Source organism: Pleurodeles waltl, chromosome 2_1 (assembly GCF_031143425.1).
Source record: "Pleurodeles waltl isolate 20211129_DDA chromosome 2_1, aPleWal1.hap1.20221129, whole genome shotgun sequence".
NCBI lineage: Eukaryota > Metazoa > Chordata > Amphibia > Caudata > Salamandridae > Pleurodeles > Pleurodeles waltl.
The window spans coordinates 641,574,790-641,602,319 of record NC_090438.1 but is presented as its reverse complement, the minus strand read 5'-3'; the positions used below and the strand labels follow the sequence as shown (position 1 = coordinate 641,602,319).

The following is a 27,530-nucleotide window of genomic DNA, read 5'->3' as shown; positions in this document are numbered from 1 at the left end:
TAACATCAGAATGTATCAGGTGAAAAAATCTACAACCTACCAAAAGGGCCTTGAGCAACATTTTAGCATTATAGGATCATATGTCATCTGGGCACAAATAGCCGGAACCATTGAATGTGGCTCTTCAGAACCACAGCTGTGCAGTCATTTGTTGTGGAAATGTATTAACTGATCTGAAATCATTTCTTCCATGTGCTTCAGCAACAAATTTATGTTTGAGTTCTGATCGCAGGATGAAACGGACTAAAAATTCCAGAATTCCGTTTTTAACTTGTGCATAACTAGAAAGGCAGCTTAGCTTGCAAGACCATTTATCTACTGCAAAAAAAAGGATGTCAAAACAACATAATTTTTTATAGTGGTTAATTAGCCAAGGGTGATACTTGCACTGAAATACAAGCCTTGAAATATTTACACCTGATTGTGACCAAAAGTTAACATAGTCAGCTGTATATGTTTTAAAGCTTAGTGCATTGATATATTCATGACAACCGTAAATCGCATGTAAATGTCCCCACTATCTTTTTATAATGTCTCCAAGCTCATCACAAAATCTCCCAAATCAATGCAATTAAAAACAAAACGCATCACAGAATAATTCCAAAGGCCTTTTGACAAAAAACACACATGCCCCAACTTCTGCTTAATCAATTCACTGACACTAGCATAAATCAATAACCCCCGCAGTTTAAAACCACCTTTCACACCTCCCAATTGGCAGCCTCAAGCAAGACTAAGGAGGAGGCTGTAACCGCAAAAACCTTCTGTACATAACTTAACAAGAGGCAGTGAGTCCCCTGTGCAGCCACAAAACACCCAGTCTGCAGACATAAAAACTGAGCATTAACCACCTTTGATGGCCATTACGTAAATTTGAAAAGATCAGACCACAAACACGGAAATTAAGGAGTTCACATAAAATATTTTACCCAGTTGGGCTGCATAATTTAATCATGTCTCGAACACAGAATTGACTGGAAGTCTGGTCTAGTGCCAACAACACTGAAAACATACATGTTTAATTTCTACTCTGCACGGAGCAAGAACATCTCATTACTAAAGCGCTTACTCCAGCGATAATGGCTGTCATGCTGCGCATGTTCATCTTCCCGTAATGACTTGAAGGTGGCACAAGGTAAAGAGAAAGGATGTGTAATCTCGGTAAAGAAGGCCACTTGAAGCACTTTAATTCAATACCGTGCTGACCTATGCGAAAATAATTGATTAAACCACTACTTTACGCAATTGGAATTCCAGACATGAACAGATTGTTTAAAATGTATCACCAGGTGCAGGTCCAGCGGTTTCACATCGAGAGGATGCATCTGCATTTTTAACATTGGAATAAAACAACCTGACAATGGAAAAAGTAGCTGGAAATAATACAGTTAAATGTAACACACCAGTGCTCTAGGAAGCTGAGCAAGAAGGAGGCAATACTGCCTCAAGGTCATTTGTCATGCCACACTCAAATGCTTTAGTATTTTTCTGCACATCCACTGACCGTTAGCGTGTGCCCTGACAGTACCAAATTAAATTAGCTGAGTACTGATACTGTAGGCCTGTGGTTGAGGTTATGTTTTGCACCGGAGTGGTATTCCCATCAGTCTGCCCTTGGTGGCATGAGCCAACTGTCTCAGTAATCTCTGCTCTTGTGGGATTACATTTTCTGGACTAATACAAAAACCACAATGTCAACATTGTGATTGGAAATATAACAATAATATGGGCCTAGTTAGAAGGAAACTTCATTGGCTACAGGTAGTGACAGAACAAAGATGCACTACTCACAAAAGTCTCTGTAGGTCATGGTGCCAGGTCTCCCTGCCCCACATTTCCTTTACACTGAGGAGCATATTGTTTTGCCTGTCATGGCACCATTTTATGGATCGTCTTTCCACATGCACTTTGCGCTACCAAAATTTACCAGAAATCCCCAGTTTTATTACAATACAACTTTTCAGATAGTTGATCTGCATAGCCTAATTTTTTCCCAATCCATTCTATTTGGTGCATGGATGCACATTAGGTCTGTAATAATGTGCTACATAAGTTCATCAGCCAACCATACCAGCAAATTCGAAAGTCATCATCTTGTAAGGTGCACCTCAATCGTTCCCAAATTAAAGGCTGAACCAGCACTACTCAAGGTTCCATGATTTCTGTCTTTCCAACTAAGTAAGTCCAACTAAGTAAGTCCCACCATTCATGCAAGATAGCGAGTGTTTAGAAAGGCATGCTGATACAGAGGTGGTCGAAACATACAATAATTTGTTTTTATAAGAAGCAAGCATGAGTACCGAGCATTTCTGTTAAGCCCAGAGCTTGTAAAACCTCACTTATTTTTTTTTCTGCCTTGCAGATTTCAGTACATTAAAAAACACAGTCTTTGCGGACCTCTGAAAACGAATCAGCTTCATTTATTCCTGTTCGTTTTGTATGCACTACGACAGCTGCTGATTTTGGAGCCCACAAGGCATGTTTTAAAAAACACATTTTCGCTTTTTCCATACGACGCGTAAATCAAAATGCCAGGGAAACTAATAATACCTTCAAAGCTCATTCCAGGCCACTGCCTGTCGTTCAATGCGCCAGAGGTTCTGTCTATCCACCAACTAGTCTCATAAATTAAAAGCCAAGTTATTTCACACCCTAGGTAATTTTACTTTATGGAACAATGTTACTGATGTTATCTGTCAATACAGATGTGTAACCAGGGGACGTTTATCTATTCTTGTGACGACTCTGTGGTTTAAAATGAACAAACTGCAAAAGTAAAACAAACAATTGCATTGCAATGGGCCTCGCGTTTGCTCTAGTTAGAGCTATTTATTTGTAAATTCCTAACCGGACTTTTCTTGCCACATAAGTTGAAAATGAAAAGTAAAACAGTTGACCTAAATAAGCAAGCCGATTCAAAGCGCCAAAGCTGCCATGAACGATAAGGAGAGACACAAAAGGAAAAAGACGTTCCCTCGCAGTCGAACATATCGGCAATCGTGCAACTATCCATGTAACAAGGTCCAAGGCGATAACAAAACTGTCCCAAGGAGGGACAAACCTAAAACATTTACCAATGATAAAGAATTTTTAAAAGGCAAGCCGATGAACAAGTGATAGTGATGGGTGTGCCGTGGTTAAAAGCCCACATGGATGCCAACACGCCAGAAAAGCAGCGCTAGCGTGCTGCTATGATTAACCTAAACAAGGAGAAACCTGGCAACTTATTACCTTTGTATTACGTAGTGCACATGACCTTCAAAACCGAATTACTGGGAACTCCTAGAGTCGAGCAAGAGGATCTGAAACCTCACTAGCTGCTTCAGAATGATTTCTCCCTCGGATCTGATTCTCTATATCGACCACTGCTCCTCATTCCTCAGCGAAAAACAAATCCAGCGCTTACTGTGAGATGGAGTGTGGACACTGGCCATTACTACATGCAATCAGATTTCCTTATGTTTACATTGAGTTCCTTTACGTCGCCAACTATTGAGAACAGAAAAGTCCGTCAAGAAGGCTAGGAAAAACAGAAAGGTACAACACTGTGTTGTTACAAGACTAGCTGCAGAGGACAGTGTTCGAACTATGCCTCCACACACAGATAATTAAACTTTTAAGATGTTATTTAATTATTTTTATGCATACAAAATGTACATCTTTACTACTACGAGGGTGCACTGCCTCCATTTGGTGAATTATTTTGGATAAGTCAATACGGTAATGTGTTCCAAGAACAAAGATTTCCAAACTGGATTCAGTGCCCATGCATCTCCTACTGTTGTGCTGGGATGTTTCTATTGGTTGAAGAGTACAAAAGCCACTTCGTTTGCTGAGCCCACCTGGATTGAATTTGAGTTGTAGTGCCTGCTTAATGCAGCAATGCGCCCAGTATCTCAACAGAGAGCAGGCTGGTCTTTCTGGAATTTATCACTGAACTCGGGTCAAACACTGCCCTTGTGAAATTCCATCCTAGACAGCACAGCTTGCTGCTAACATCGACTTCCTCTTTTAACTCAACAAACTGAAATGGATAGCCCTGGGATGTTGTATTTGCACTGGACAGCAAGCTGACATTTCCTGTCCCTTTTACAAGTTTTTTGGAAAGTGAGGCTCTCAGCAGTCACGTAGCAGAAAATGAATATTTGGCACAGCTCATAATACCAATGTCAGAAATGTCTGAAAAGATTTTTCCCTCGCCAATGAAATACACAAAGAGGGGGAAAAGGATTAATGAAAAATGATCTGGAAGAACTTCAAAGAACTTTTTCTCCTATTCCCAAACATAGCTCTGAAGATGTTCCAGGCAACCGTATCCAGATGTCCTGCTACTTCACTTCGGTTCTCTTCAAACAACCCCAGGGATTTGATTTCACATAATTTTCTGTCGTTTCAATGCATCAGATCTACTGAACTTTAGGATTTTCCAAAAAAGGCATAATGTAAAATTCAGTTTAGAGTTGGAAAACGTCAAGTGCATTCGAATCACCTCCTTTTTTTTTTCTCCAATAAAAGGATATTTTTTAGTCAAGCATATAAAGTCTAACACTGTTAAGACGGGCACAATGTGTTCAGCAAAGGCCGTGACGTCATCCCTGTGTGCATGTGAGGTTTCAAAGGCAAACTGAGGATACATGGAAGCAGGTTTTTCAGCAACATAGCTTGTAAACGAACCTTGAGCACATTGATATTGGAAATGGTAGAGACAAGGACATTTTACAATTATGTTAAATATATTTAGGTTGATGTGAGCTATCAAGCTTTTCAACTCTCATGATGCAAATTCCTCTAGTTCCAAAAAGGTTTTCTCTTAGAGTAAACTTAAAGTAGATTTTACTGCAATCAGCATTTATACTCTCTCTTATCACAGCCTCGCCAATGCAACACACAAGGGAGTCAGACCGGTCTAAAAGGTAGGAATTTGCTTTGTTCAACCTGTGATTGATCTGAGTGCTATCTTCTTTGGTAGGACCAACAAGGATAAATAAAATCTTTCCAAGATTTATTTAATTACTGAATCAATATTATTCTCTGTTACCCAATCAATCAATCAGAAAATTTATAAAGCACGCTACTCACCTGCTAGGGTCTCAAGGCGCTGGGGGTGGGAGGGGGTTTAGGGGAGGGAGGAATTACTGTTCGAACAGCCATGTCTTCAGTTTTGTTCTGAAGAGCAGGAGATCCTGGGTCTTGTGGAGGGAGTTCGAGGATTTGGGGGCGAGCTAGGAGAAGGATTTGCTTCCTGTGGTGGTGTGTTTGAAGCGGGGGACTGTGGAGAGTGCGAGGTTGGCAGATCGGAGGTGGCAGATGGGAGTGTGGAAGTTCACTCTTTCGTTGAGGTAGGTTGGGCCAGTGTTGTGAAGGGATTTGTGTGTGTGGATGAGGATTTTGAAGGTGATCCTCATGTCGATGGGGAGCCAGTGAAGGGATCTGAGGTGTGGTGAGATGTGTTCCTGGCGAGGGAGATCGAGGATGAGGCATGCGGCTGTGTTCTGGATTCTTTGGAGTATGTGTTTGAGTTTGAGTGTGATGCCGGCATAGAGGGCATTACCGTAGTCTAGCCTTCTGCTGATGAGTGCGTGGATGACGGTCTTTCTGGTCTCCAGGGGAATCCATTTGAAAGTTTTTTTTGGCGTGCGGAGGGTGTTGAAACAGGAGAAGGTGACGGCGTAAATCTGCTGAGTCATGGAGAGGGTTTTAAACACTCCATTTAAAACACTCTTTTGACATTTTTCAATTTAGCACACTTACATCGGTTCCAGTCACTTTTTACCAATCATCCGAAATAATCCTATACTTATTTACAATGGTATCACAATTAGTTAGCATAGCTGCCTTCAATACCCATAACCAACTGGTAGACAGAGCTTGACAAATGGACCCTGAGAAGCTGTGGCACTGCTCTGGCTTTGCATGGAATAGCACCCAGTTCAGCTGTTTTCCCCACAATGTGAGTCAACCTACATACTTTGAGAATAGAGCACCAAGGAAAGAACCTCTAAGACTTTCAGTTCTTTTCCTATCCAAGTCCAATAGGGGCATCTTAAAGCAGGCCCATACAACTACTTTACCTGAATAAATCATGTAAATTGGAATATAGCAATACTCTATGATAATATTACACCGTTGATTATTGTGTTGCAAGAGTTCTTTTTGTCACCCTGACGAAGGACCATCATGTAATTTCATACCTAAATAGTTAAAAGACATGAATTATTGTAAACCAAGCCCTTCAATATTTAATTTCCATTTGAGTTTTCCAGAATACTTGGCAACTACACTTCAATCTCTAAGGGCAGCCACTCTTGTGTAATCTAACAGGACTATGTCATCTGCGTACAAAACAAGAGGTGTATGCATCAGAAATAAAATGATTTCCAACTATCATAATAAGTGAATCCATCGGCTAGTATTACAAAACCTCGGAGGTATGTAAACTATCCAGGAATAACATATTTGGTGGATCGATGATCCTGGATTTCCATTTGATTAATGTTTGTTAACCTTGTGTTGTAGATCTAACCAAACTTCCTGAGCAGAGAATTGAGAGTAGCTATTTCTTTTAATGGTTGCTGAGTGTTAAAGTAGCAACTATTTTCAACGGTACATATTTAGGAATATAATTCAGGATGTTGTGATGTGCTTTGAATGAAGCAAAAATCTCCTTACTCGACTTACGTTTGGAGCAGCTGTCATAAGTGCTCTGTTCCATGTGCCCCTTGGTATCACAAGAGTAAGCAAAGCATCACCTGCTCTTTGATCATATATCATTGTCAAATTAGGTGACCTTTAATTTCCATAACTAGCCCCCCTAATTACTATAGGAAACCAGTTTCAAAAGCAACTTCATGTACAGTAGCCTACTCTAGGCACAAATAGCCAGAAAAAGCAACCACCAAAATCTAAACGCAGCTTTTCCTTTAAATAATTATTAATTCATTACATCAGAAAGTGTGGCAGAACTGTGCAGCAATAACCTTTGCTAACCAAACCTGATGCCCATCTCTGGGTGGTTTCCCATTGCTTGGATGCTTAAATGGGTTTCTATTTTAATTTGTAGATTTACAGTGGTTGACGTTGGCCCTTTAACATGCTAATTGGTCACACGTTTTTATTGGCATCACATATGAGTTTATCAGTATCCTCCCTAGTTACCGTCCTCCACAGGGAAGACATAGAAGGGAAAGTAGGAGTGTAATACTAGGTAAAGTAGATAGGCACTCACTTCCAGCCCAGGTAGTAGTATAGCATGCAGTGTGTGAGGAAGTGAGACTTCACATCAGCAGGTAATGCAGGATGGACAATGCACAACAGGGTGTTGCCACCCTTTCCCCCCCATCAACAGGCAGTATTAGGTGACATCAAATGGCAATATCTATGTCAGGCAGCCACTGATTCTCTCTCCATCCTCTATGGCACTGGGGACCATAACCTAGGTGCAGACAGTGTCTTGTACACTCTGTGATACCAACTTGATAATGCTGTTAGTCTTCCTAAGTACGACAATAAAACATTGTGGAAAACATGAGTAAGCACCAATTGCACACAGTTGTGCTTTGTTACAGCACATAACTTGCTAATGGTATTGTGGGTTCAGAATCTTACATACTGTAGGATGGTGTTCCCTTCTAGCAATCACTAGTGATATATCTATATGGAACAGAGAAAATGTGCACTACTCTTTAGAAAAAGCATCACATTTACTCTGGTGATTAAACAGGTGAACGACAAACGGATTCTGGATGGCTCCCACATATCACTGGTGTTTCTAAATTCCCATAGAGCTGATCAACATGTCAGTATCACTGCAGCCATGCCAAATAACTCTCTGTGGGCTCATTTTGATGGCTCGGGAGCAAGGCCCAGCTAGGATTACAAATGTTGCGCCCATACTAAGTAAACTTCATTACTTCACTCATTTACAAAATATATTTCCTCTTTTTTTCCTCAAAAATAATTTCACAATACTAAATTTGTACTTACCAAAGCGAGTTTACGGCTGTCATTTATATCTGAGGTGTGTGCACTTAGCCTGGTTTATCTCACAGGTTCTTGCAGAATTCAATAGCTGTACATTCTTAAAATTTACTCTAAGTAAGTTAACCTCATGTGAAGCCTCACTATTTTTAAGTGGCACTAGTTACTGCCCACCCCATGTTCATCGTTTTAGGGTACCTATTCTCCGTCCTCATGGGAGTAGGATTCTATGATGTCTTACAGCCAGATGGTAGCCTACTTGCACCCACAGGAGCGGAACAGACAGAACTCTCAGCAGCATAAATGTCCATCACGCTGTTGTAGGCTCTCCCCATATAATAGAGAGATCCTGGTTAGGCTGATCACAATACTAGCAGAGAGCATCTCTCACTAAGACAGGTATGTAATGGCAGTGTCAGTGTAAATATAGTCCAAACACTTGTAGATCCTTCAAAGACCTAGGATGAGCAGCACAAAGGCTTGATTAGAGTTGACCACAGACATTACTATTTGTGGACTATATGAGAGTCCTCCGCCCCAGGGCACACTGGAGAGCCGTGACAGGCATGCCCCCCTTGGTATTCTTAGTGCTTCCTAATTAGTGACAAAGAGAATCTCCAGCTTTTCCTCTGGGGGAGGAGGATCCAGGGAGCCCACCGCAAAAGGGCAAGAGAGCAAGCTAGCTAATTCAGTTATCGGCTCAAGGCTATCTTCAGTAGGTTTTGGAAAGGTGTGATATTCTATCCCTGTAGCCCTGCCTTATGTTCTGTAAGCCTGCCTAATTGTTGATGCAGTCTTATCTTTTTGTGTTCAGCCCCTTCTTTTGGCCAACTGCTTCTTGATGCACCATCTCTTCCTAGCTTTTTGTGTTTTGACCCATTTCCTGCCAATTGCTCTGACACAGCCCCCATCTTTCTCGCTCAACCTGCTAATTAATGCTGATGTGCCATGCCTCCAGTGCTCTCTCATGTTTCTTCAGCTCAGCTGCATCAGTGCTGATCTACCTCTTTGCCTGATGCACTTGTCTCTTCAAAGCTCCTTCATGTTTGTCATCTCCTTGTAACTTAAAACAGTTCAACTAACTTTGTGTATATTTACCCATTCTCCTTAGTTTTGAAGCATCCGCTGACAATTAACAATCCCCTTTCATCCAGCCTCACCTCACAGCTCCATCTTATCCACCCAAGGATGCATCAAGACCTGGCATAGGAATGGCCACTGGAATAATATGATGCAGGGCTCTTACCAGTCTCTCCTATAACATGGGATTCGCAGACACTCTCTGGTGTCTGGTGCCTACATACCCTTTTCTAATTTCCCCAATGATGCCCTGCCCCCTTCCTCCCCACTCAACTCACGAATCAGCATTTGTAGTCTTTCCCCTATTCTTTTGGAAGTGGCCAATCATAACTGTTAACAATACCCTTTTCTCCACCCACCCCTCAAGGTTTTTAACCCTCAAATGGAGGCCATAAGACCTGGTATAAGATGGCTTCCTCTAGATTAATTGAGGAGAATCACAAGACCATCTGGTGATGATGGCCATACGTATAAGGCTATCACACAGGGTGTCCAGTTGCCCAATATCTTCCGGTGTGTGGAATCTGAGACAGAGGACAATCTCCATATTTGCCACAGTTCAGGTCCACATGAGCCTTGGATGGCAATATGTATACTGTAATGACCAAACACACCCCTCTAGCAAAAAGGCACAATAGATCACCTTAAGGGTTGTTCTAGACACTCCAGCTCTGCCCCTTCCTCGAGAAAAGGTGTTGGTAACACATTACAAGCGTTTTCCTTCAAACCACCTTGCTTAATCTGTGTATGAAGCAATTTATATAGTCTAAAATGTAAATATAATCACCATATACGTTCTGTCCCCTTGCCTATCTCTTATCTTCGACAGTAGTGATGGAAAAATACTGGTTCTTCACTACTAAACTCCTCAGCACTAAATAACTGTGCTCTCTGTACATCAGGTACAGAGGGTTTCTGTTTAGAAATTGAGTAACAATTTAAATTGCTCCACGGTAGATCATCCGAAACGTACACTGAGAGTTAAGAAACTCTTTCGATGTCTAGCTTCTTAGTGGACTTCATAAATAGTTTTCATGGGAATTCATAAGTCTGGAAGTTCCATTTAACACACTTCTGCTTGGTTTCTTCCTCATGAATCTCTTTCTAAAAATGGAATAACTAACTTTGTTATAAACTAGTGATAGCATCTCTAATAATACTGTACCTACAATTATTATTCAATTCAACTGTAAAGTTATCACACTCCTTATACTCAATCTACACTGACACCTGCCAAACACAGAACATCTACTTTAGGTTCAAGGATTTATACAATTTCTCTTCTGGCTAAACAAAATGTTTTACAGAGTTTTGCATCACACTTGGGATAGACTAATTGTCAACCTGAGTTCCTGCTCTGCTACTAATACGTGAGTATTCTCAATCATAACGTTTGTGCTGCTGTTATATTCATGCTTATTTTACACATACAACATCCATCATGCCAGCCCCCCCAGTGTCACCTTCCCCATCACTCCATGGCACAACACATGCTCTTTAGCAGCTTGGTACAGCTCTGCCTGACCAAATATCATGGGCTTGCAACAGGATGGGAGCTATGCTGGGTCAGAGGATACCCAGGAACATGAATGTCGTTCCCTCCCACAACATGCCTTGTAATGTACCATTTTACTTGTTGTTCTATGTTAATTAAATAAATGTAATGCAATCCACTTAAACCATGAGATAACAGAAAGACTGGCCTTTGTTAAAATGGATACTTCAGTAAATACTCCTAGTAGAGAAAAGAAAGCAATGAATGTGCAGACGTGCTCAAACTTCCACCTTTAGTAGTGGGAAATGTAACCCACATTAGTGACAAAAGTAGTGATGTAAGGAAGGTGTTCTACCTTTGTAGTTGCTTTATGCGAAGATTGTCTTTTAAGGTGAAAACACATTTTCCATTTTTGTAAATTTCTAACTACAAATAAAGTATTTCATAGTGAAAAAAGATGCACTGGGTGTAAAAAGAAAATTATGTATTACCTGCTTAAAAATATAATAAACAGTAATTTCATAGCAATTACTTTTACATTTAAATTCTAAAAATAAGAAGCAGAATCGTCTCACTTCAAAATAATATCTAGAATTTTGGATGTATTTATAAATGTCTGTAAAGCCTGTACTCTTTTGACTGTGTGCCATTCTACAATGTAATAGCATTACCGCAACAGAATGTGTTTAACACCGTGCATGCATCCAGCATTGCACAAAAATACTATTCGGTCAGCTATCACAGAACTCCAAATCAACACCCAACTCCAATAAGTTGACTAACCATTGGCAATTCAGCAGCACATCCATATCATCTGACACATACAAATCATAGGAATCATAAAGGGCACACAGACGTCCTAAAGAACCAAATAGGCCTGTAGCTATTGTATAAGTGTGCTGTATTAGTAACTTAACATAACAGGACACAGTACATTGTAATATTTAACAGCAAGACTGTAATAGTTTTATGAAAAGGAGAAGTGTTTCTCTATGTAAGGGGATGTGGTTGGCATTACAGAGACCGTGTGGGAATATTTTTTCATCTCAATGTAGGAAAAAGTCATATAAAACAAAAAAAATCTGTGATCTTTCATAATGCTGTGTTATCTTTTTGGAAAACTCCCACACACATACTTTGACAATATTAGCTCTATTGTCAAATGCACATAATAATAATAATAATAATAATAATAATAATAATATTATTATTATCAAGCATTGTGGGTGACTCAAACCTCATGTTGGACCATGAACGGGCTCATTGCGAGACTGCAACATATTAAGGAAAACACTATATAAAACAGAGATTTTTAAAATCAATTTGTATGAGCTTTATTAGGGAAAGAAAATAGGCAGCTCTGAGAACTTCCAGACTCCATCCTACCTCAGCATATGCTTTTATGGCTATATAGTATTATTCCAAGTTAACAACAAGTCTAGGCTGAGCTGCGTCATGTCCAAGCAACCACCACTGAACTGTAGTGGTGTAACAATTCACTGTGTCGTCTTTCAGAAAAATGTAGGTCCTACAGGAAGGTACAAGGGTCTGAATTAAAACCTCACTTTCTTTTACAACTTCATTTTGTGAAGAACCCTAACAATGAGAAAAAGTCAAATGTTCCCCATGTTTTGCAGGCAGAAGCATGCTTTGTAAACCTAAAGTTAACCTGGTTCTTCCTTTAGTCACATATATTAAAATGTGGTCAACATGTCACCATTCATCAAGTAGAACACATTAATGGCCACAAACAGAAGTTATGTTTGAGGCAAATGTAACCTTTGCAATGTTTTACCTAGGCAGTGGCACAGATGCTGGCTAGGAAGGGTCAACTCCACACAAGAGTGAAGGCTAAGTTCCATGTTAATGAATTCCCCTCAGACTCTTTTCTAGTAAATTTATTTTAAATGAATATCCTGCAAAAATTGGTGTGGGATCGACCCCCTTCCTGCTAAGCTGCGCACCCCTGTGTTAGTAAGACACATAACTGTAAATGCCACAAGTGGGGCATCCTTTATTGTGAATAACACTAACGCATAACACTCTGGCCATCAGAGGACTAAGGTGCTTCTAAGTGCCAGAATTAGGATTACAGGCATATCAAGTCTTTAGGTAACAAACGCCTGTAAAGCCTTTCTTACTGCTACATAAAAAATAACTAACGCATCCCATCAGAACGCCTAGTTCCCTGATTATCTCCATTTACAGAGGTGGATTAGAAACTCTAGCTTAAGAGTACACCTAGCCATCAAAGACCCATACTATGGACATACCCACATGCTTACATGACTCACCATTTTAGTGTATGTTTGTAGTGCTATTTTTTATACAGCAAAGCTAGGTGGGGAGCTACAAAATACTAATTGAGGGTGGAGCCTGGAAATATGATCATTTATCGCCGATTTTCCAGACACTGTCATCCAAATGTCCACTCTTGGACAATCACTTAATGACTGTATACAAACCTCTACCCTCACAACTTCCACCATCATTGCAATCTGGATCTCTAAAAAGGTCACAGCAATTAAACTAAGGTGGGAAAATCGTGGACAATTGCTCCTCCAGCAACCCAGCAGTTTGTGAATGATTCACTGAAAATCAGATCATAGACCAATCAGTACTACAAGAGGCAAAGCAAAGAGAATTACCTTTTGTTCCACGGTAAGAAAAAGGTTCTACAGCTTTCTGAGAGGTAATCTACATGTATCACTGGCCTCAGGGGTCCGAAGAGCTCGTTTTTTTTTTAGTTGTATTACAGGCGACCCTCCTCCGTACCAATTTATTTCACATGTATGTTCCTTACTGCATGCCCTATGTTTCCCGGCACCCTAATCTGAATCATTAAGCTGTTCATTCAAAACAATCTAGATACACAACTATTATTACAAAGACAAATGCACCCAGTGAACAAACCAGAGGAAATGTAAAAAAAGACTCTCATAGTGATACAAATCAGTATTAAAGGACCGACATGGTAAACAGCTGCTAGATGGGTCACTGTTTAATTTAACAGTACATATCCCTTCCACCCTCACATCATACCACTGGACCACCAGGAATGTACAATATACATCTTTGTTGATTGCTGCATAGTAAACATGTTAAAGTTAAATCTTTGTTGAATCACAAAACAGAGAAGTAATGTATACTTTCAGTCGCAAGTGTACACAAACACTGTTGGATTAAATCAAAATGAAAAGGAAAGAGGAAAATATGTGTAGCCTTACCTTGCAAGGACACACTCCTTGACACTACCTCCCTTTTCTCCTGAAAATGAGGGCTTTCGCCAAGAACACGCATGTCGTTGTCCTTTCTTCTAGTACCATTCATTTGACTTGTGTCTCTGATTATGCTGTTCATGCGAGTTGGGATGGGCTCAAAGGTGGGGTCAAGCTCCAAGATTAGCTTGTTCAGCTGCTCAATTGATTGGTCAATATCAAGAGTAGGAGATGATGAAGTGCCTTCTTTATTCAGTTCAACGTCCACACCATTTGTGTTTTGCTCAAACATCACTTTTGATCCAAATGCCTCACCTCCCTGTATCTCATGCGTTTGGCCTGTGGATGGCAAGCTTCCTACACCTCGCTGAACAGAGCTTCGACTGCTTGTTCCCCTGGTTGGTGTATCAGGCATTTTGGGCTGGTTTTCTGAACCGCTTGAATTGTCTGTAGTACAGTGAATACCAAACCTCCCATCAGTGTCAGCAGAGTAACTGTACTGATGTGCAGTAACCATTTGCTGCTGACGTACCCAAGTCTGGGTCGAGTAATTGCTCTGGCCGAAGACCTGTTGCTGAGGGGACACCGGGGGATTCTCCTGTAGTTGCTGGCCCTTCTTCAGCTCGCTTATCACAAATGATCTTTCAAACATAGGGTCCACACTTATCCCAAGGTCGGGTGCCAACGCATTTAACTGATCCTCCGCAGGGTTACTTCCAAACCCATCTGATAACAGGGAATTCTGACTACTTTTGTGACAGTTGTAGTTTCCATGGTTGTTGGACGGCTGCCCTTCAGAGGAGGATAGGGTGCCTATGCTGTCCACACTGTGCAAATCATGGTTCGGCATTTCATCATCCAATATGTCTGTCTCTCTTTCTTTCAGCTTGGAGTCTCCGTTCACATGGACCTGAACTGGCACTATGTGCCGAGTCCCACTGTACTTGCTACGCGCATCGGTCATATCCTTCAGAGGACTGACCGTGTTTGCCAAGCCAAAGCCACTGAGAAGATTGTCCAGCTCAGCCTTCTCTTGGGGACTTAAGCAGCGGTTGGGGCTTTGGACCACTGGTTCCTCTGTCCTATCTGTCTTCACAGAGGCTGTGGAGTGCCCGGAGTCACTGCTGACTGAGAGGGTGTGGTCACTGTGATCTGGGCTGCTGCTTGAAGGGACGCCTGGGGCTACATCGGACGTGCTTTTTTTCCTCACTTTGGCATACAAGCTTCCATCGATTGGTCCTTGGGTATGCAAAACTGTAAAATGGAAGTAATTGGGGGGTGTGGGAAGAGAGAAAACAATATATTAGAATTCCAAATTTGATAACAAATGGTGCAGTTAAGACGAGAATCATGCAGGACTCCATACTCCATTAGTCAGTTGATAAAAATCACATATACTATTCCTACACAAATAAACATTATACATCTTGCTCATTTTCTCTTGCCTCAAGCTATGCATTTCATTTCTGACACGCCCAGGCAAGGCTAAAATGTGGGATACAAAGGACAATCAGCTTTCTCTGCAGCCCACCACAGAGATCTCTAGCCCAGTAAACAGACTGAAAAATGGAACCTCTTATTCTCACCTTTCATGGAAGTTAAATTACAAGCCTGTGCTCAGAAGGACTATGTTTAGGTGTGTTTGAAGATTCACGCTATTAAGGCACAGGTATGTCAGAGACAAGACAAGCGTGCATTCCTCAAAGACTTAACGAGGGCTTCGTCAATTCTGGAGAGGCATGTTTTTAACATGGGCCTTGCAGTTCCCCACCTGTCAGTCTATAATGAACACACTCTCATGGGTCAATGGCTTTCTGTGGCTGTATGAGATGACAGAGGCTTTATGATAAAGGAACGGTTTCAAACTGCATGTTGGATCACATTCTGCGCTTGCCTGTTAAAGACCTCAGTACATAATGGCATTTAGTTTATTGCTCATGGTAAGCATGAGTTACTACAACAGCAATCAGGGGGTTGGTGGAAAAATTAAGGCCATCATGGGTGGTGTGTGCACCAGGGGCAGCCGATGGCTTTTTCAATTTCAAGCAAAAGGAAGTCCACGGGGCAGCTCCAAAATGAAACAAGCATTTACAATGCAACGGGTCTCGCGTTTTCTCATGTTAGAGCTGATCGCATTGTAAACTCCTAACCCGACTTTTCACCTATCGTGCAAAAGTGCATTTATGTACGTAACCCGAAAAAGTTAAATTAACTATGTAAAGCGCTCGACTTCTGCCAAGCGAGATCGCGCTGGTAAATTAGAGAAAAAGTAGTCCACAAGCCTGATGGAAAATAGCGAGCCTCGCATGTTTTCTGTACTTGGTCGCTGCGCTCGAGGAAGGCTAGCCACTGGAAAAGGCATGACGTATGCGTGCCTTCGACTAATGAAAGCAAGCAGATTTTATTAAGCAAGCCCACGAACAACCAATAAAAAACACTGACGTGAAGTTGACAGGGCTCCGAGCCCTTTTCTGAACATTAAAGAGTCTCGCTGCGATACGCATGCGCGAGCGCATGCAACGCAGGCTCGACCCTAAAAAGAGGAGTAAGCTCGTAAAACAAGTTAATGTTTTTATGTACCCTCAGGGGAAACTACAATATATTTTCAAAACTATGCACATTCTTTCATAAACCTGAGGGAAGTGTAAGGGGGCAGCAGAGAATCAACAGGTTTTGCATTTGGGTCTCATGCACGCCTAGAAGACATTGCCAGTAAGACAACAGAAAAATAAAAAATACAAGTATAGCCACGACAAAAAGAGTAAAAACCACCATTGCCTGTACGTTTTGATTCAGTAAGGTAGGTGGTAGTGTACCACAACATGCTGCTGTGTAAATCCTTAAAAGGTTGAAAGAAATAGTTATACTGTTTGAACACGCCTTCTCTAATAATCCACACCTATAGGACCACTTTTCTTAATATATACCACTGTATGTTACCAACTCAAAGGCAAGATTTACACTTGATTGTTTTAAATCTGGTTACCACTTATCGAACTTTCTTTGAAATCAAAGTTATTGTCCCTCGTTCCACTACTTTAATGAACACCGTCTGTGGTATTATTCCCGTAGAAAAGACACATGGTCAGGGCCCCCACAGCTTGTCTTGCAGGGGTTTCCCTGTAATAGCATTGTGTCATTGCAGATTTATATTACCGTATCCCTGAATGCAATCTGCACTTATAGCAGTAAATATTGATCACTACCCAGGACCAGTTGGTACTGAAGCATGTTGGCACTGCACGAATAATTTTCTAAACTGATTATAACTCTGGCCTTTCATGACAATTCTGCACAAAACCTTACAAAAATAAACTATGTGCATGTAAATGTAATTTTACAAAACTCGTTGGCAGTGGTGGGGGTGGGGGTTATAGAGGCTACCACAACTTGCATTTTCCACATAACTTCCCACGTTACTGTTCTTGAGTACGAACATAAACCCAAATGTTATAAGTCCATGCTCGGTCAATAAGTATGGTAAAGGACACATATTTGATTCATCTGTGTTTAACTGAATGTTACACCTGTGCCTTTGTATTATGATAGTATTTGTATTTATGTAGCACTTTCTACCACTGACGAGGCATTGAAATGCTTTTCCGAGAGAGTAGCACGCTACTCCGGAACCCAAGAGGAATTAGTGGTGGGTTAGAATAGGGAAATATGAGTACAGTATTAGTATGAGTTTATTTGAGCAGAGGATATGTGAGTTTGTTAGTTGGATTGACTAGAGTAATGGAGGGATAGAGGAGTGACGAATCCAGAAGTGTTAATTGGGAGTTTATAGTAACAGGATGAGGTTTGGGATGAGTAAAGGAGAGACGAAGCAGGGAAGAGTCTGTGGAAAGGGTTTAGGGAGATCATAGTAGTGGAAGGGGTTATGGATGAGTCAAATATGAGATAAATGAGGGAGGATGTAGTAGGGTTGTTTGGGAGATCATAGAAGTAAACTGAGGTTTGGGGTGAGCTGGATGTAGTGCAGGAGGGAAGAGCTTAGGCAGGGTTATTTTAGAGAACGAAGTAGTAGAATGGATTTTGAATGAGTCAGAATGGATGGAGTATAAATTGATACAGACATAAGGTGATGGTGAGACAGAGCAAATTTCACGAGAGAGTATATTTTATTTTATTTATTTAGTTTTCAAAAGTAATTAATTTATTTAATTTTATTATTTTTTCTCTAGTACAGTAGGACTATACTGTAGTAATAAAAAAATGGTAAATACTTAGTAAGGGAATATTTGTGTAAGGAATATAATAATGGGTATAATATGAGATGTAAAGTTGTATTGTATAAATACAGACTTTCAAGATTTGCAATATTTGATGTTAATTTATAAGTGTACTTTTCTAACATTCATTTATTTGTCCTCAGATTTTTACTAACGAAATGCTTGCTGTTAAAATAGTTAAGATAACATTTGCTCATTGTGATATGAAAAAAAGCAGGGATTCATAAGTATCTAATATAACAACTTATCTAGGAGCTGTGCAATGACCTATGAACATGTTAAGCATAGAATAATATTCACGTATATATGTATATACACACACACATACACGCATGCACACACGCATACATTTAACCGTGAGTAAAATACATTAAACAGGCTTAAACAGTATGTGTATATTTTATTATTATGAAATACTAACTATACATATTTCGTAAAGAACTATACATATCTAGAATATACATATAATCAGATTATAAATATTTATCAACACAGGTGTAGGCAGTCCATTGCTGTTTGGATAGGGTGGCTATGAAGATAAGAGCCAACTCTTGAGTAGTCTTCTGAAGACAAGATAGTTATCTGTGGATTTTATATTTGGGGGTAATGAATTCCAAAGTTTGGCTGCTTGAACAGAGAAGGATGTACCACCTACTGTTTTTTTCTTGTATGGTGGTGTTTTAAGACGAAATGCCAGTGTTTGCATGATTTGTAAGCAACAGAGCATGCACAGCAGACACTGGATAAAATAGGAGTGCATGTCCAAATGTCATGGATTTTAACCAGCACATGATGGGTTTGCATTGGTGTGTTACTGGCTCGGGCACAGGGCCTAGACAAAGGCACGGCAACCACTGGCATTGAAAGACAGCACAGGGTGAGGCCAAAAACTTTGTCATGAGACCAGTGCCCTTTGGGAACAGCGGACTGTGATGCCCAGTGTACAGTGGGCCAGAGAATTGGACAGAGGGTGTGGCATTCAGCATTCCCTTGGCCAATTACACCAGTCATATCCAAAGAATAAGCCTAGTAGGCACTGGCAGAAATGGAACTGGGTACACAGAAAAGCCCAAAGCCACACCATGTGTCTGTCGAGCATTTGCAGCACTGGTTTTGGGCATACAGCATTGCCAAAGGGTATACACTGGCTAAAGTCCATGCTCTGGCCCGAGTAGCAGCTTGGCAGGGCCACATGCTATGCCAGCTTACACTAGATCTGGGTAATGGTCACAACTAGGGTAGGATGTTATATGTGATGACACCAGTGATGCTATTTGCAATACGCTATAAATAGTTCATGAGGGTGGCATTATGGTTGCAGAGCTTACTGTAAATGGTGCCTCTCTGTGTTTTTTAAACTTTTTCATCATAACCATAGTAACATTTCAATTGAAATCATCTTGCACAACAATACGTATTTGCACACAAGTACATAACATACCAGCATATACGATCACACATGCTCACAAACGCATAAGAAATGAGATGGTAGAGATGGCACTACAGATATTTGCACAGTCATGTAAATAATAACTGTAGTAAGTAATGCCGAAACTGCAGCACAGCTGCACAAAAGAAAATCGTTAAAAAACTATCAAGCAAAGTAATGTAAGCAGGTATTGTTAATATACCATTATATGTATAAAGAAGAGGAACAAAAATATTGAAAGAAATATATACAGGTTACGAGTGGAAGCATAGACAAAAATCTGCAATTATGGCCAAAGACTAAGCGTGTGGAAATGTACAATTTACAGGAGTTCTACGAAATTTAAATACATACATTTTCAGAGGGCCAGATATTTTCAAAACGCTACCACGCATTTCTTAAGTATGTAAAAGACCTGATTGTGGAAATATTTGCTAGTGGTGTTAACTGTTGTAGCACTTCTGTGGGATTTTATCTTTACCACTGTGCATTTTCTGCTCTTAACTTCGTCTACAAATGACACTAAACAAGTCGGATGTGTACCTAAAATAACTGAAGTGTGATCTTCTTCCTCAACACATTGTCCTTCCAGATTTCTAATAGCAAATCGAGTTTGGTGCCTTTCCACAACACAAAGCACTCAAAAGTCGAAATATTGAGCTATAGAAATATCTCATTCACTATATCAATTACAATATAGGGAAGATTAGATTTACTTTTCCTAACTCTACGTCTCCTTGCCTTCTGATATAGTGGAAGTTGATTAAGTGATTGGCACAGTTTTGTGGGTAAATATATTGCGACCACAATATAGCAACCACCCCACTCCACCACAAGCGTACCTACTTAATTCACAGCCAACAGAGGATCTACAGGACGAATGTAGAGCAAATTCAAATACCCTTAAGTCTGAAGGGCCAAATTACAGCACTGGAGTTAAACTTACTTGAGGGGACGTAAGCATGGAAGACACTTAAAACAGAACTGCGTGAAATAAACGTTGTTCAAATAATTAGTAACGAGAAATAAGTATTAATGGAATACTTAGAGCCAGTATAATTTTATGAATTGTGTGAGCCCGGGGCAAGAAATACTTCAAGAGCCCCTGTTCGGAATAAATTAGTACTTTACTACCAATTTCCTGCCAGTTGGAGGCAAACCATAATGAATAATATGTTAAAGGCAGAGATAGAGGAAAAACGCGGGAGTTAAGAGAGAATTTTCACTTTATCAAGAACTGTGATCTTTTCTTACACTGCCCCCATCACGGGCCCGAACCTTATTTCGACTCTGACTAGTCCAACTCTGCTAAAGTAGGTCCTTATCCACAACAAACAGTCTTCTCCGTTTTGATTTCCAAAAGAGGTGGTAACAAGTAACATTCCACTGTAGGTAGAATTAAATCCCCAATGACTGGAAATCTAAACTCACCCACCAGCACATAAAAATGTAACTGCCGGCAGGGAGAGCCTGTTAGCTGGTGGCAGCTAAGTGCTGAACTACCATGGCAGCAAACCCACCCTTACCGAGAGGGGCTGCAGGAAGTAGGTACATTAACCCTAATAATTATTTAGTCCACACATGTTACACATATTCATGCTCTTGCGTTATTGAGTCTGGATTTGTTGCTTGTCTCTGGGATATCCGTGCTGAGCTGTAGACAATAGCTTGTGGTTGCAATATTTCACAGGCCAATGACCATCAAAATCTAGGCCTCATCACAGTTATCTATTCATATTCAACAGTGCATAATGCCACTAAAGAAATCCATCCACTAGCCAATGGTCCATATTATTTAAACTTTTATGCGCTCATTTTCTAAACTGACTCTTAGCAGGCACTTCTTTCTACACACAAAAAGCAGGAACCGATTTCCTGTCCTTCCTCTCACATAAGACTTCAAAATATATATTAATTACTTATTTGTGTCACAATAAAGCCAGGCACATGTGCTACTATCATCATTAAAAGATGCTCTAGCTACAAAGGTATACTGTAGAAAAAAAACATCATTTGGAAACAGCTTTATTAGCATAATTTGCAAACGATTTCAAACAAGTATTGGCAAAGCCAAGTGGTCTTACCCTTTGTGCCATATTGGTTTAGCCAACAGTTTTTAGCTAATCCTCACAGCAGTGTGGACAAAGTAAAAGAAAAAAAAACTGACACTGGTGATTCTGCTTCTTTTTAGTTACTGATCGAAGTTGGACAGTAACTAAAAATAAAATAAAACCAGATCCAATTCTGGGACAGTGGGCAGAAAAGCAAAGCAACACAGGTGATGGGTGGGAGCCACAGCAACATAGGAAATAATGTGAAAGCAACAGGAGAGGGAAGGCTGGAGGGATGCAAAAGCAACATGAGGGAGGATAGGAGGGACATGGAACAACACAAGGGTGAGGGAAAACAAAATGGAGGGCATGGGTGGCTCATTCATGTTTCTTGCCCTGAACTGCGCACCTCAGAGCAGCAGTGGGTGTGGAGGACACTGGAAGGTCAAATCTGCTACTCTAACCTAGTGCTAAAATATTTGGGAAAGAGCAACTTTACCCCAAATATTTCAGGAGGTTGTTTAACTATTCTAACTCCAGTGAAGGAATATTTGAGGAAAGTATAACTTCACCAAATATGGTGAATGGTGGTGGGAAGCAATAGGCAGAAGCACATGAGGGACCAAAAAGATGTAGGGTGGACAGGGAGAAATGGAGACAGAGCAACATGGAGTGCAGAGGGAGAAACATACACGAGGGATATGGCTCAAAAACAGACACACTCTTCTCATGGAGTGCTTAATACTAAAGAAAAAAGTAATGCTTGAAAGGTAAGCAGTGGCAGCAGAGAACACAGCCAATCAAGCAGCTTGTAATGACAGCCCCATAACACCCCATGAGACGGACAAACATGAGACTGAGAAGCAGGAAAACAAAAAAAGAATCAGGCAAATGAGTGACCAGGAAAACCAACCAATGGTAAGCAATGGAAGGGCTACAAGCCCCTTTATTTTGTTGTAAGTCCTATATGTCTGGCAACTGACAGTGCTTGCCCTGTTTAGTAGGCCTGACCTAAAAAGTAGCACCCTGAAGCAGTCACAGTGACAAAATATGTTGCTGTGTAAATGTTAATAGGCAGACATGACAACAAAAGTCATGCACCAGTAACATAAAACACAGCCCAAAAATGCAATTTGATACCCCTTTTATGAGGGCTGTACAGCAGAAGATACCATGTTATCACAAACCGGTTACTGTCCAGACGCTTGGAGACGTGGTGTGTAATATATCAATTTTTTCCAGGCATCTCTTCCATTGCAGACGGAAAGACAAGACTTTTGGACAAACACATTTCGGCTACACCTCAAATTCCTACACATTTCACCTCATGTTCCACTTAGCAAGACAATCGGCTATATTTGTTAAAGGTAATTAACAGATTTACCCAAAAACCGAAATGTCATGCCCAGCTGGGCCACCTATTTCCTGTCCAATCTTCTGAGACAAACCCCACATGATTCTTAACCTCACCATAAGTTCAGTGCTCTTCACGCATAGGGCAAAATCCTTTGGTTTCAACTAACTGTTTTCATCTCCATTTATGAACTGTTTGTTAATAAATAATTTGTACTGTTGCTGTTGGTTCTACTCCAGCCTAAGATCATGAGTTCTCCACGTGTAAATATGTTGATGCAAAGCTCAACATATCCTGCTATTCCTCCAGAGAAAACAAACATGTTTACATTTTAGATCTTCTAGGACTTGCGACTTAAACAATGGACCAGTCTGGTGGCTCATCTCATGACTTGATACACCCTCGAAGGAGTCTGTTGACAAGTACAGTGGACAGATTCCCTCTTCTGTTTACCCCTCACTCAATGCTCTTCAGCTCGAGCTTGCCTTGTCTCATGTGTTGACAACATTTAAAGGCCATCAGATGAGACAATCTCAAGTATGTTTATTGACCTTTAAATTCCCAGTTTCCGTCCTGTTTTTCCCATGATTTTTGCCTCTAAAAAGCCATGGCCTTGCAACAGATTTTTAACAAATATAACATACACTTCTGCTTTTTATGATGAATTCATACTTGTAGCGATCTTAATCCCAACAATAAACAAGTATTTTAAATATATTTATGCTTCTACTCAGCAACTAAATCCAGGCACTGGAAAGTACTGGTCCAGGTGATGATCCTTGTGACATTGCACTTGTCACATCCATAGCCGCAAAATCGACTCAGTGGAACAGCACATATTACAATTTATAACTTAGACAGTCCCCAACACAGACTACCTCTGCGATTTAACAGCCGTGTTCACTTTCCACAGCCCAGCCACAAAGTAAAGGAGTAACATTTTCGATCATGAACCCCCTCGTAATCTGACGTGATTACTGCACCTCATTTTTTTTAGGGCAATGAATTACTTTCTGAAATATATGTGAAGGAAACCTAAATTCCTATTTCTAGGGATTTACTTTTTGATGGAGTTTGAGGGTGTTGCTGCCTCTACCTCTCTAGGCTCTTTTAATACATATGCTGTACCTTCTCTGGCAATATAGTTTCTTCCATTTTAAGGCTGTCCTTCCTATAGTGATTCCTGCAGCAGATCCAAAATTCACAAAGCAAAATTCCAGTTGTATACAGTAATTTTTATGGGATCTTTTGCACTTAAACTGCTTTGAAATTATCAAACGGTATGTCAGCCACCCAAGAGGATGTTTATAAACAGCTGGTGTGAATTTAGACTATATTTATCAGTTTTAACTTCAAAATTATTTTAATTGTTAAAAGATTCTGTTTTCAAGGGAAATCTCATCAATCCAAAAAAGCTGCTATTTCGAAGCAACTCTCACTTGAGAATCAAGTGAAGCAACGTTTGGCATATCATAGTTCTGCTTTCAGATAGAAAAATATAAACAAAAAATATTTTTTATTCTCAGGAATCCTCAGGCTTAACAGTGGATATATGGCTTCCTTTGTCAGAGAGCACAGTACAGGAGACATTGTTCGCTTGAATGCGTACCACACTACGTATCTGAAAGAATATTGAAATTTTCCACAGGAAAAAAGATGTTTTTATAAACTAACACAACCTAAACATTTTAAATCAAACTTTTTTTTTTGTTTAAATCGATCTTGGTTTTGGTATTTGCTGCCCTTAGGCTACAGTAAACTAAGCGAATTAACACTAACACAAGTAAGTCTCAAACCTGACTGAATCTGTAGTTTTATAATATATTTTTAAATATATCTTTATCTCTATGACAAAGCTACTTCTGAAGAAGCAGCATCTTACATTGTGACACTGTGCTAAGGCTTATTTTGTAAGCCGTGATCCAGAAAGTCCGTGAATCTCAATGAAAATATACATTCACACATAAAACATGTATATCATTTGTTGGATGCAAACATAGGATGATGGCTTCATAGGGTGTGATTGGGGGCACAATATAATATACAATTAACACAAGTATTTTTTCTTTTACAAGAAACACTGAGCTCTATGTCTGTGAATTGATTGCTTTCCTGGGAAAATAGTTAAGATTATTTTTCCTTGTGCCACATAATGAATGCTAAAAGATTGAGCAAATGACAAGAACACAAATTGGCAAAAGTACAAGTTTATGGGTAAGCTGGGAGAGCTGCTAGTTCTAAAATATATAAAAGGGGCATGAAGCAAAGGTGCAAGTTCTAATTAATTGAAACACCTACTGATTATCCCAAGATTACGAGACAAAAACCCTCCTTAGCTTCTTCAGACAGAGCTTTCTGATGTGCAAAAGCTAAATGAACTGTGTAGTTTTTTAATTAATATTACTTCCTCCTATTTGTAGGTCGATACTGGTTAAGACCTTCCTTTTGATTTTACTAACATTATTTTTAATATACTTATTTGTGGGAACTTTCATTCAGCCTTCTTCCTCCATTGGTCTGTTATTGTGCCATTAGCATTTTTCTTCCACCATGAGTCAATGGATTACTCCACTGCAGCCAATGAGGAACTTCCCTGTTAGTGACACGCCCCTTCTTAAGGGACACATACACAAAGTAGTTCCCTTCATTGCTGAAGACTCCCAGGCAATTTGTGTTTTTGGAACCAATAAAACATTTTTTGATTGACAGTGGGCTTAACAGCTTCCCCAAAAACAAAGTTTTGCAAATAACCAGGACAAAACACAACAAGCAGCATTGATAAGCCAAACGTGAGGCAGCTGTGGCTTTGGCAGTGCTTGTTATTTAGCTTGCCACTTATTTAAGGAATATCAGATACCGACAAAGGTTTTTGCCATACCCAACTCCCACTCTGTGGGTGCGCCTGGCAACTCTGCATTACTCTGTACATGCTCTACAGTGAATCCAATTTAAACAGCAGGTTGGTCAAATCAGCTCTGTCATAATATTCAACAAGCCACCTCGCTTCTTAGTGGAAAAACTGCAACTATACATACTGGGTGTCTGTTCTGCGACTGACACATACGTAGGGTATATCAGTTTGTCAGTCTTACTCTGATCAGTTCTGGTGCTTGACTCTATGTCCCACCTTTTTCTCCTTGTCAGGATCCCTACACAGCTTATTCTTCCCACCTTGCTTTTTGCTTCAGTACGGCTATACGGATGATGATCATGCTGTAATTAATCTAGAAATGTGCAACATTCTTTCAAGTCCAACATGTCAGCTAAACTTCTTTCTGCCATTTTAATATAGGGTGCAAGTCACTTTGCTGTTGCTTAATTAAATGCCCTTGTATAAAGAATGAATGTTTGTGTGCCTGTTATAATTGTGTGGGTTACAGAATAGTGCAGGTGATTACTTGTTAACAGAAGAAGAGGCATTCAGTCAAAAACATTGATTCCAACAGAAAAGCAATAAGAAATCCCAAATGCACTTGTATACAACAATTGAAAACATGAACTCCCTGTACTTAATAGATTCTTCATTGTAAGAAAACAGGAAAGGGTGAAATGTAGGTAACAGGAAAGGAAACAGATGATTTAAATTACCATTTTTTGCTCCTGGAGCCTTTCTGTCGTTAAAGGATGTACTATGCAAGTTTGATCTTTCGATATTAGTGAATCCCAGAAGAAACATTCATGCACTCAACCCGCAGGTCGTGCATTCTGCATGACATCTGAAGGGTTAGCACTTCGAGGAACGTGATGGTTAATAGATCATTAGAAAGAAACCTGGTTTCCCCTGCACTGTGTACAGAAGGAATGTCGAGGATTGCCTTAGTTCCCTAAGGCATGAAAACACAGTATTGTTAAAAGAAGGAAAGAAATGAAAACAAAACGGTTGCTGGAAAAATGTGAACTTGAGCACCTCCATAAAAAAGATATATGTTTGTTGGGAACATTTGAGGACTAGACAATCACTAAACTGCAAATAATCTGCCTTCTTGAGGGATATGGTTTCATATGAAATGAAAACGGAGAGGACACACATTGAAGAAAGCTAAATGAAATGTGTAGATGTTTTATTAATATTACTTCCTCCCATTCAAGACTATGAAAATCCCACTTCCTCCTATGTAGTGTAAGTGCTGTCACTGCCTGCCTACAGTATAAGTGGGGTCCAAAGGAAGACATTAAAAATCAATAGATGACTAAGCAAAGTGGACACAACAAAGCATTAGTACACAGTGACATGTTTTTACACACGTTTTTCTACTTGTCACAGAAACTCAAAAACCTGCAACGGATTGCTTATTGACAGCACGCAGTGTTACACCTATCCATGAATAAATGGGCGCAAGCTACAAAAAAATCTCACTAAAGCAATAATCTTAATGACTTAGCAGCCCAAGCAATAGTAACAATGCACGCGCCATCAAATATAGTTTGCCCCTTGATTCACTAAGTTTATTGTCAAGCACAGAAAATGGGTAGAGTTCAGCTCACAGATCTTCTGAAATATTGCTATTGGGTACCTGTCCTACGTACCCCAGTCAATGCCTAGGTGAGCGGTTTACAGTACTACAGGTACTTGAAACCCTAGTCACTAGAAGCAGGATGGACATGACCCTCTCAAGTATCAACTGCTTGTCTATGCTTTCAAGCCAACACGTCAAGAAAATTACTTGAGTATAAAGAAAACTACACTCCTC

At 40.1% G+C, this 27,530-nt stretch overlaps 1 protein-coding gene across 4 annotated transcripts in view; it reads right to left on the bottom strand.

The window, feature by feature from the left end:
* Positions 1–27,530, bottom strand: part of TNS3 (tensin 3) — a 752,439-nt gene that overhangs the window by 162,766 nt on the left and 562,143 nt on the right. For all 4 annotated transcript variants that reach the window (XM_069216157.1, XM_069216170.1, XM_069216149.1 and 1 more), the window contains one exon: positions 13,780–15,024. In XM_069216157.1, the coding sequence (XP_069072258.1) occupies positions 13,780–15,024 (1,245 nt within the window). The remainder of the gene's footprint in view (positions 1–13,779; positions 15,025–27,530) is intronic.